The sequence below is a fragment of the Triplophysa dalaica genome, chromosome 2 (genome assembly GCF_015846415.1).
Source record: "Triplophysa dalaica isolate WHDGS20190420 chromosome 2, ASM1584641v1, whole genome shotgun sequence".
NCBI lineage: Eukaryota > Metazoa > Chordata > Actinopteri > Cypriniformes > Nemacheilidae > Triplophysa > Triplophysa dalaica.
The window spans coordinates 27,558,399-27,570,706 of record NC_079543.1 but is presented as its reverse complement, the minus strand read 5'-3'; the positions used below and the strand labels follow the sequence as shown (position 1 = coordinate 27,570,706).

The 12,308-nt window shown below is 39.3% G+C and overlaps 1 protein-coding gene across 3 annotated transcripts in view; it reads right to left on the bottom strand.

Moving 5' to 3' along the window:
* LOC130413659 (neural cell adhesion molecule 2-like) overlaps window positions 1-11,958 on the bottom strand; it is a 153,761-nt gene extending 141,803 nt beyond the window's left edge. For all 3 annotated transcript variants that reach the window (XM_056739037.1, XM_056739055.1, XM_056739046.1), the window contains exon 1: window positions 11,825-11,958. In XM_056739037.1, the coding sequence (XP_056595015.1) occupies window positions 11,825-11,882 (58 nt within the window). In that variant the 5' untranslated portion in view covers window positions 11,883-11,958. The remainder of the gene's footprint in view (window positions 1-11,824) is intronic.
* Between the last annotated feature and the right edge of the window lie 350 nt (window positions 11,959-12,308).

Genomic DNA, 12,308 nt, shown 5'->3' with positions numbered 1-12,308 from the left:
TCACTCCTATTGGCCGCCATCACATCACACGTTTTTTTGACACTGATGCATCACAGACACAGCCACATCGCCATCATCCATTCGCGTGCTTGTCATACCAGACTGAAAATAAATGTCTGCGGGTCCTCTTTTAAAACCTTCAGGTGTTGGACTCATAACCCTCAAAACAACAACAATGGAAGTTGATTATGAAACTCCTCATACACACACTTCCATCCACGGTGTCAATGTCAACAAGTGACCCAGTTCTCAATAACATGTTTTAACTTGACTTGCTCAAAAAAGCATCAATATGTTGTTTGTATATGCAATCTATCTTCTTTAATGCGAGAGAGCCTGAGCCGATAGCGTGTTCAGAGCAAGTACAACACGGGGGTGATGGATTCATGGCCGTGTACCGAGAATGAAGAGAAGATGAGCAGGGGATGAATGGGGCTTCTGCTGAGCTGCAATAAGAGCAGGATGAATGAGGACGTGTGGCTGTTTTACATGCGCTTGTGCTGAATCATCACGTGGCTGGAGATGGTAAGAATTACTGCGCGGGTGGATGATGTGCTGCCGATTCCTGCGACCTCAGAGAACGCGATGCATACAGATGATGCTGAGAAATGTGACGTTATTGTTTACCGTGTCCAACAGCATCACTAAATGCTGCGTTCCCACAGAAATAGCAGCTTTCGAGACAATTTATTCCGAGATAAAACTGTGATTCCGATCATTTCCATAAGTGACGGCCCATACCAACTAAGGTCACGTGTGCAGAGTAGACCAAAAACAACTGTCCCTAACCTCCACCCCCTCTTTTCTGTAGATATTTTATATCTTTGGCTTGATGGCTGTGATCAATCCTCGACCATACCCTATGGTCTTCTCCATTAAGAACCCGTCAAAGCGAATGCCATCTTTTACCATTGCAATGATTGATTCGGAGTCATTGAGCTTCACCACTCAGCACATAAAACAAGGTGCCAAAATTCCGTCTCAAGACCACTTCCCAATAAATGTGCTCTTCTGAGCCAGGCAAACACTTCAGAAGGACGGAGGAGGCTTCTACAGAGAGATTGCTTTGCAGGTAAAAAAAATCAAACGCTACATGAAAAAGGAGACAAGAGCACACGTAAAAAAATGACGGGAATTTGGAGGCTGTGTGAAAACAAGTCCTGCCTACAGTTTTAAGAGCCAATTAGTTTAACAAGAGATGTGTCATCATGTTAAAATAAATACAACTGCAATACTAAATAACTAAATAAAAATGATTGAGATAATTCACATAAATAAAAATTCAGTCATCATTTATTCATTGTATTGATATTTTGAGAAATGTCTCAGGGGTTTTGTGTCCATACAATGGAAGTCAATGGAGGGAAATGTTGTTTGGTTATCAATGGTCTTCAGAATATCGTATATAAATAGGGCTGAGCGATATATATCGCGATTTTAGCTAATTATACATGTCTAAATCGATTCTTAAATCGATTCGTTGTTTTATGCACAGTTCTTCCGTTAACTACGGCTCTTTGGTCAGTAGGAAGTAGTCTTAAAGAGATTGTGTCGTTTATTATCAGGAAAATACCTGAAAAAGTTTGAAGAACATCGATAGAATATGACCACTGGCATTTCCAGGAACTAATTGTTCTTCTTGTGTTTCCCATTTTTGAAGTTTCTGTGCGACTCCGCCCTCTGGCTTTCGGATGTGGCTGCATTTAACCGTAAGTCATTGAGAAACTGTGAGCATAAGAATCACGCGATGTATCGCCCAGCCTTTAAAGCAGAACTTAAGGTAAAACTCTTCTTAAAACCTGAATGTCTGACCACAATTCTAAAACAGCAAAATCAATGACAGAAAAAAGGCATTTCCAGGACAAAACTATTGTCTTTTTGCACAATTTTAACGCTGTCTGTAAGAGATTTAAGCAGAATATATGAATTGGCAAAGATGAATGATGATTTTTGGTGCCAGTAATTATTCAGTAGTCACGGCAACTGGCAGAAAAGGCTAACTAGCCAAAACTTGAACCACAGGGGTGACAGCAAAACCGCCGCCTGAGGGCAACGCAGAGATGACCGCTAACTGAACTGACTGCCTTTAAGGGATTTTGACAAAGAGCCCAAAGGTTCACAACTGACAGGCCGATGTATCATTTATACAGCGAACAGTTTGAAAGTCTCTTCGTCTGTGAAAGTTCTCATTCATCCGCCTCATTGTGAAATGTCAAGATGTCAGGTAGAGTTCAATAAAGTAAGTTTTTCTGTGCATTCACACTCTACGAAACTCAATAATTCAAGCTCAAAGGTGTTTAGACATTCTATGGCATTTGAAGTCTGGCTGTATCACCACAAAGTATTCCAGCAGTCATGCAAATATCCATAAGCTACCCATCGCTCTAATCTCACTACAACAGCTCGCCTGTGTTCGTTGTTATTTGCAAAGCATCTTGTGTTGGTTTGATCCTCTCGAATCACAGAGCGGATTTGAGGCTTTAGATAATGAAAAGGATGCTAATAGCGGCTAATCTGATCTACTGGGAGTAAACTGGAAAATCGTAGAGAGGTCTTGGGCAGCGGAGACAAGGATTATTACTATTGTCAACTCTTTCACACTCATACACTTTATCTGGCTATTTCCCTGCGCTATTTGGCGTGTCAGGAATGGTGTGTGCTTTAAAAATTGTGTCTTCGTTGTGTGCGGTTGTCAGTCTAAAGCGACAAACACTAATCCGCAACTTTGGAAAAGGAGTATGAAATCGACCCCGACACCCCAGGGTCAATCCTGGGGATAAAGGGACCATCAAGGACTGATAAGAAAAGATGCCAAAGAAAATAGAAAATATCCCATAAACTGCCCCGATATGGGTGAGGAAAACAAAAAACCATTACGAAAAAAGAGCGGTTCTCCACGGTGCGACGGCTATTGAGGCTGCCCGGGGTAAGTGGGGGAGAGTATTATCCATGGTGTCTATCGAGGGACAGCAGCAAGTCCGGTGTTATTTTGAGACTGTGCTGGTGGTTGGTTTGGCCCTGAAGGGAGAAGCTTGTTCATACTGGAGTTTATGTGGCATGACTGCTCCAAATGAAGCTGCCAAGCATTGTGGATCGGCCAATTAATCCGTGAATTGTGTTACATTGGAGCTGCGGAGACCCCTTCCTGGCGGCAACACCTGAGTTTACAGGTTCAGAAAAAAACATGTTGAAGGTTTTGCTTTGCTTACTAACTCAAGTGGCACTGAACCTGCACCGCCACACCATTACTCCTCCGGAAGGTCTGATGTGGTCGGTCCAGACTGGGTTCTGATTACTTTTTGCTTTTAACTGAGGCTAATAGGATGGTCGACTGTGTTGTCTCCTCTTACCGCTACGCTGACCTTCAGTATATATGCTCAAACAAACAATGACCTCGGGTTATTTTACAGAAAGCAGGACGCCAACGCAGATAGAGTTACATAGGGACGCTGATTTCCCCTGACCAGAAAGGCTCTTCTACTGACCCTTGAATTTCAAGTCAACCCTAAATACACTTCTGAGAATGGGTGCTTGTTTGCCGCAGGTTTAGTATACTACTGCGTTTTGCCTCCCAAAAAACTATACGAGCTGGAGATTTGAGACAAGTTGAGAACAGTGGCCACCAAATTGCTAGTTAAACAAGTTATTAAATTAAAAATAACTTTAAGTAAATCTTTGAAACAAAATACACGAAATGCATCTTATCAGTAATGCAAAATCCACTAAGGCTCATACATACTGAGGGAATACATCTTGAATGTCGTTTATTTTTCTTCTCCCACTAGCAAATCATTTTTCTTATTCGAAGCATAATCAGAGGTAATAAGATATTCTATTAAAAATAAATAAGGTTTATGCCTAAAACAAGAATGTGATGAACTCGCGTTACCCATCTCACACCACCTGTGCTACTTGAAAGACATCTTGAAGCATGACACAAGTTGACAACAGTGTGCTATTATGATAAGACATCATTGTTGTCCGTTAATAAATAAATCAATAGACTCCTAAATATAGAAAACCCAAATATCAAAAACACTTGTAAGTAGGCAACCAACACAGAATAAAAAATACTCAAAGCCTTAGCAACGCCCTGACAACCATTCAACCATTACGGCAATCATAACACAGTCAAGTACCACTTATGTGCTTAATGAATGCAAACGTATTTTTATATATTTTCGTTTTTCATACACCATGTGTTCATCCGTTTTGTGCTTTTCAGCATATTCAAGCAGGCTTTTGACTATATTTTCTATTTATTCACACTGTATTTCCGAGTTTGTACTCAATCTGTCTCTGTCTACCATGTATTTACATGATTCTCCTGCATTTCCGCTGACCTGGGGATCTAAGGACCAGCCCATCTCCCCACAGTCCCTATTACACACCTCTGTAGACCACGAGGAAAACTGGTTCTGCAGTCCTCCGGGGATGACAGGCTGCAAATCCTCTGTCTTAGAGTTTATTATTCTCTCATCTCACTTTGGTGGCTGCTAGCATCACTTAGACAGGGCATGGAGAGCCACGCTTGCCTTTGAGACTGTTAACGCTTGGACTAGAGGCAGCAAGCATTGCTGGCAGAGATTTCTCTGGTACTAGAGGTACTGATGCCGTCAGGATACGTATCAAAAGGGGCATTGTACTGTAAGAACAAACCATAGTATTTGACCATTCTTCATATAAATATAAGTCTTATTCTACACGGTAGCAATGTATCTGTCTCGAGCAAATGTGCAGTACATGTCAATAAAAAAACCCTAGGAGTAGTAAACAGAGATTGGATCTGGGGACCTGTGATTAACAATACCCATTAGCATCACTGCCTAGACTAAAGGATCACGGGAAATGTAGTAACATAATGGAATATGTTTATGCAAAAGTCCTTTACTCGACAGACAAAGAACAGAGGGTGCTGTGTGTCTCTGTGCCTCACCACAGTGGCTGTGATAAATGAAGCTACCCACTCAATGCGTGCTGATAACCTGAGCACTCTTTTCCCACCGCAGTATCACAGCTCAGTCAGAAACAAACACGGTTCCCTCTTTTTAACAAACAACATCCCCTCATTCTAGAGAACTCCACAGCGCCTGATAACAAACACCATTCCCTCCTTTTAACAAATTCTACAGCGTCTGATAACCAACAACACTCCCTCATTCTAGAGAACTCCACAGCGCCTTATATAAAAAAACAATCACTGTTCCCTCCTTTTAACAAATATCACAGCGTTTGATAAACACTATTTACTCATTCTAACAAAGTCCGAAGTGTGATAACATCAACATTGCCTTCTTCTAAAGAACTCCAAAGTAGGGATGTGGAAGATGCATCGCGACTCTCATTAATGGGCTAGTTGCTCATTACCTTATTCTAAAGAACTCCAAAGCGTCTGATAACAAACACTATTCACTCATTCTAACAACCTCTCATTTTTCTGAAAACAGACACCCTTCCCTCAACCTAACAAACTCCACAGGATCTGATAGCAAACAGCATTCTTTCATTCTAGCAGCCTCCAAAGCATCTGATAACAAACACCATTAGCTCTATTGAGCAAACAATGCATGTGACTGCCTTATCGCGTACACTTACACTATCATTGCTTAACTAATAACCAGTAAAACAGTAAACATCAGCGCTTATACAAAAGAAGCATCATTACGCCTTCCAACACAAACATCATTAAATGAGTTTGTGAAAACAACTCAACATACGCTTATAAATGATGTGATGTACATCTTGGCTGAAATGCACAAACCTCATTACCTCTGAACACAACTACCATAGCATAATTTACCATAAATTGACAAGGGCAGTTAGTCCTGAATTTTAACGACTTTGACAAAAAAAAGAAAATAAAGAAAGGAGATTTGAAACGTATGGACTTGTTATGAAATGCTCAGAACAACTGCAGTATTTTATAAACATTGGTACATTTGTTTGTTAATATATTTAGATCATTATTTTAAAACAATCTGTAACATTAAATGACTGACTTTTTACATTTATTGATTTAATTCATTTAGACAAGTTTGAGATTCAACATAAAATTGACTTAGCAAAAATGTAAAAAGACACAAAAAAAAGATACAGACCTATAGATCTTAAGTGCCTTAGAGTTTTGATTTAAGAGACATCTCAAACTGTGTTTACAATTGCCAAGAGACCAACGTCTGCCATCAAGTCTGAGAAATCAATATGAAAATGGAAAATGTATCATCAAATTTTTTGTAGATCAAATTATGACCCAAGCTATTCACATTTTAATTGTATAGCTGTATCCTAATGTATTTCAAAAATTGACTGCAATTTATTTTATTTTACATCTTCAAAGGAGCGTCTGAGAAATAAATGATACTTACATCTGATCTACTCCTTTAGCCATTATGTTTTCTGAGTTGTAAAAGAACAACCTCAGAGCAAGAGAAATATGTCCTTCAGAAAAAGACAGACAGAGACAGACACGCATCTATAAAAAAACATGTGCTGGATAGCATAAGTACCAGGAGATGCTTGTGAAGTTTTTCTGTGAAGCATCTCAAGAGGTTTGTTTTATTTTGACTGTTGGTTTTATAAGTCATAAAAGACCTCTACAACCACAACAACAACAGTTCTAGGGATTGTTCTTTAGGTTAAGAACAGCAAGTGAAGTTAAAGGTCCTACAGACATCTTTCTTCCTTTCCACAGTGAGATACAGTAGTAAACCTTTATAAGTTGAATCAAAGCATCCTCACCTAACTTTCAAGAAAGATTTAAAGTTATACTCATCAACATTTTATATTTTGTGATAGCAATGACCTGGCAACCAGATGTACACAACTTGACAACCACATAATAAAGGCTGTTTTTACAGCACAAATTAAACTATGTTTATATTCCTTTTATGCTAATATTCCGTATTCAAAATAAATGCGAGTGACAACAAACAAGATTCGGGTAAAAACTTGGAGACACCTTATGCTAACAACATCACAGTACACAAAATACCTGCTGGAAGTGATCTACATGGCACATGATAATGTGGCACAAATACTTCTCTATAAAATTCCTACACCACTATCTTGAATTCTTTAAAGAGCCCGGCATTTGCATAAAGCACTTGAATCAGTTTGATGAAATTTGACCGTCCGTAGAAATATTTTTATGGTTTATGTATTACAACAAGTAAATGAATGAGTAAATGACTATAAAGTCATATTATGTTAGAGTTTGGATAGATCTAATAAGTGCATCTGCGCAGTTGCACGCAATGTTTGTATACTTTAACCACCTCCGAGGACAGTGGGGGTCTAGAGTCCCTGGCTCTGTTATTTTGGGGGTCGCGGGCTGAAACGTTTGGGAACCCCTGGAGTAAATGATAAAGGAATTTTCATTTTTGTGTGAATTGTCCCTTTAGGTTTTTAACTGCAGTTAGGATGAATGGGATATTTTGGACAGTGCTCAGCATACAACCAGCTATTTCTACTAGAATTGTGTTCTTGTAAGGCCACCTATAGAGCTAAAGCAGTGTGATTCATTACAGCCAGAATCAATGATTATTCCACAAAGCCCTCATTACTGTCACCTACTGCAGCTATTGTTGTTATTGTTGAATCTCATCATTTATCTCCACAATGAAACTGAACAATTTTCTTTTGACTAATGAAACCCCCACAGATAAATAGGTGATTTTAGAAAAAGAAAAAAACAAGGCTGGTGGCACTGTAAATAAATGGAAACATTTATAACAATTTTAATTACAGAGCGAAAAGAGAATAAAATATATATATTTCTCACATCACATGAGATAAGGCAGTGTTCACACTTGACTTCTTTTTTGTGAAAGGATAATATAATAATGCCACTTTTTTAGTAAAAAAAGTTGTGGTTACAAATAGCAGCCGGCAATGTTCAAAGATGGCATTTGTGCACATAGGCAGCTTAGAGAGACAGGCTTCATAAGCAGCTCAACGGAAGTCTATTTTAATTATACAGACAGCGTCTTTGCAATAACCAATCACATATTTAAAAACTACAATACTAATTTCTCGCTACAAAGGTATGCTCCATCGGGCGTTTCGACCAGCAGTTTATTTTTTTTCGAGCATGAGCCTTCTCGACCAATCACTTCCCTCGCATGTTGTTATGGAATATTTTGGTTATTATTGGTTAGCTGTGAAAAACGTGCTTGCTGTAGGGCGTCCTTTTCAGGAAAGTTTTTTCAACCTCAAAAGACACTCTGACCAGCAGAAAAAGACTCTGTCGCTGGCATTAAGAAAGCTCTCAGGACTTTTTTTGAAAACACGTTTTACTCCATAGGATTGTAATTTAAAACAGACACAAGCAGCTTCAAAAAAGAAGTCAAGTGCGAACAAGGCCTAAGATTTTTTTTCTGGATTACATTATTAATAACTGGTGAATAACGGGGAATGGGTGGGCATCAGCTTATGTTCCTTTCAGTTTGATTGACAGGTTAGATGACACACCCCTCACAAACTTTTTAACATATTAAAAAGATCCCTTGTGTGAATTTTCTTTCCTATGGGAGGTGACCGCGAGTAAGACTGTGAGATATCTTCACAGAGACTGGCAGCCTCCTCTATGTTTCTTTGAAATCTGGCCTGGACGCCCACTCGCAGCTGTCTCTAGAGTTACAAGGCTGGCTGCAGGAATTGTGTTTTTGAATTCTGCTATACCTGCTGAAGAAACTATGAGACGAAGATGACACGGAAGGTCCTGTAAATGTAGACTTGAGTCATGCCAATGGCAACATTTTGGAGCAGGAAATAATATCCATTCATAACTTCAAAACACTTGATTCAAATTTCCATGTTCTAGTCTATACTGAAAATGTCAAGTTAAAAACAACAATTCACTTAAAAACATCAGTCATTATTTACTGTTATTCTATTTCTAATAAGTATGTTGCTATTTTCAGTAGAATGGGATGACAAGGACTTTATCATTCTTTTTGTTCACTTAAACACGAAAGAAGATATTTGGAAGAATGTATGACAGCAAACAGTTCTAGGGCACTTTGGACAACCATTGTCCTTTTTGCCACAATGGTAGTCAATGGGGTCCAAGAACTGTTTGTTTACAAGCATTCTTCCAAATATCTATCTCTGTGTTCGACCCAACAAAGACATGTACACAGATGTTTACTTGAGAGCGAGGGCAGAATTGTAATTTTTTGAGTGAACTCTTTAAAGTACCTTTAAGTTTAATATAACCAAACTTTACTTGAAAAACTGACTTTTCTTCATAAAAGTTGGGTAAGTTTAATGCACAAGAACTGTTGTCTTGCGTTTTATGTAAATGTGAATCTGCCCTGATTCAGCAGCCCATTAAAATCAGTTCCTTCCTATACTAGTACTGATGAGACAAAACTATAAATGACGTATTAAATATGATTAGAATAAGCATTTATTCAGCTTATGAATATTTTCTCAGGAGTTGTTTTTATGCAAAGGATATAAAGCTGTACATCTATTTACTCTATATGAACTAAATGATGCAGTGACATTTACAGCATGAAATGCAGATGTCTGTCATAAACAGAGTATTAATAATAGTAGTTTAATAGTTTAGACTAACATAAATAATCATACAAATATTCGCTGCCTAGCATTACGCTAAAGAACCATTCAACAATGTCATATAAACGCCCTGGCAACCCCCCACAATCTCTTGGCATTGTGGCAGTGCACAGCCTTATTCAAAAGGTGACCAGTCCTTAATTCTATGTAGTTTTTTCTTGCTGTGCATTGTGTATTCTATGTATACATTTAAATTCTGTATATTCTTGTACAGTACATTGTAATACTCCATTTGAAAATGTAAGCTGTTCTTTTTGTTTACATTTTCTCTCACATGGGGGGCAATAAAAAGGGGATTACTTTCTAATCTTTATTTATCTAAGTGAATGTATGTGTCTACCGCATGCGGTTTGACCGAGCATGACCATTAGTCGAGCTGTCTCCTGCTTTGCTTTGCATTTCTTTCCCGTCCCCAGCGAGCAGGATGTGCTGGTGTCTCCGCGGAGATGTTCTTCAGACGTATACTCTCCGCACGGCACGCCACATAAATCTTTGAATACTCCCACCACTGAGATTCCTCCTCGCAACTCAAAGAAATCTCTTAATTATAGCACTTAACATAGCACACGATAACCGCAGTCAACGCCGCAGAGCGCATAATTCACTGCGCCGAGAGCCCAGACCTCAGAAACACTGAGCGTAAAGATGAAATGAAGATGGAATGTTTTTTTTACCCGTGACGCTCTGTAAGAATCGCTAAGAAGGGCTCTTGAGAAACCCCTTCAGCGACGACTTTCTACATTAAAATGATGAAGATATAAAACGGAGAATGCCATTTCGAGCTTGGAGAATGTCAACATTCTACCTGGAGTGCAGAAACATGTGTGTTTGTTAAAACGAACGAAATATCAAGGTTAATATCTTACAATGGCTTATCGTAACTGAGGATGACTTCAAATGCACATGCAGACCAGTTCCAAGAAAGTCAAACCATCTCTGCTGAATTCTATGAGTTTTAAATAGAGCTAAACTTACATTTTTACGTTTAGAAAAGATGTATTACACCATTTTTCTTATACGGACCATATCGCTGTCATTCATTGGTTGCTAAAACCAAATTGGTTGTCTTGTTTTCTGCTAAGTATAATGCATATACACTGTTAATTTACACACTATATAGCGACACGGTGGCCACTGCAACATTATATGTTAAACATAATTATAACAGACTACACCACAATCCCAAACAAGTGAATTTCTTAGAAATATCATGCTCTCATTCCTAAACCAAATCTCCCTACTGAATAGAAACCATCACAGAAGCTTTTCGGATGTAATGGTTATAATAGGTATTTAATTGGTTTTACTGGGAAACAATAACAGTCTCTGTGGATCTCTACTGGTTATGTGTTGGCTTCGGAGGGGGGATGTAGCAGATGGAAACCAATAGGACACCCAACTGGAATAAGACCCAAAACATATTATATAAAGGAATTTTGTAATGGTTTTAGTCAGCTGATGGTTCCTAATGGTAACCATTAGAAGAATTACGTTTCTTTCAGCAGGTCTAGAACGTGGAGGAACATAGTTAAACTGTACCAGGACACCGGTCCTCTACCCCCACCTGTCGTCCTGCCGCACAAACTGGTTTCGTCCCTGGAGCGACGCGACAAATCGTTCGCGCTACAGTCAGCTCCTCGTTCTGTCGCGTCGCGTGGAAACTCTCGTGCACGGTCCCTTTGATCTACGTGAACGCCACCCGAAGAGACCAGACATAAATCAACGGCGTCGTAAATAAACGCGATGAAATTTCAACTCTCCGCCTGGCGCGTGCCGAGGTTTAATGCGCACTTTACGATCGTTGTGAAACATCACAGCGCACAAATCCGCCAAGTTACGCAGATAAGCAAAACACAACAAGCTGGACGGAATAAACGGAGGAAAATTAAATGTCATTACAGATTGTTTCAGGAAGCAAAACCGCAATGGGACGAATGAATGCAGGGTTGTCGGTTCCCTCACAAAACTAGCGACATAAAAGTGTCTGGTGAGCACTAATGTTTCAAACGCATGTAAAACATGTCAAGCACTGAGAGTCGGAAGGTCGTCGTTTTGTGTCAGTCATGCATAAAGAGTGGAACATGGTTATTCTCACATTGTCATACATCTCCAGTCAGAAGAAAGATATTTTTTCTCATCGCAGCATAACTATTCTTCTCAATATAACACCCTCGGATGTTGAGGACGCGCACGGAGACTCGTGCCCGCTGTTTGTAAACGTGCAGATGTTTAATTATTTTACCTTGAGTGCCGCAGACCAGCAATCCAAGCAGACAGGTGTACATGAGCATCATCTTCATCAGGTAACAGATGACAGACGGACGGACAGACTCTCGTGATGCGAGTTGAAACCTCAGTGAGCCGAATGAAAGTAGCGAAGCCCTCTCTCTCAAACGCGCTCTCTCTCTCTCTCTCTCTCTCTCTCTATCTCTCCCTCTCAAACATACACACACGCATACACACCCACAGAGACAGACATTCTCTCTCTCTCTCCTAATTTTGGACATTTAAAGATACCTTATTGCCATAATTGTAATTAGCTTGGTTTTAATATTGTCAAGAACAAAAATGCACAATTTCACAAAAACAAAAAACAACACACACACAAGTTTGCCACAAACGTATATTGTTTTTATAGCCACTTACAGTATTGGTGTATGTTATCCCCCAAATGTAACGAAACCATTATAACGTAATGTAACCGTTCCAAAATCCTTTTTGCATTC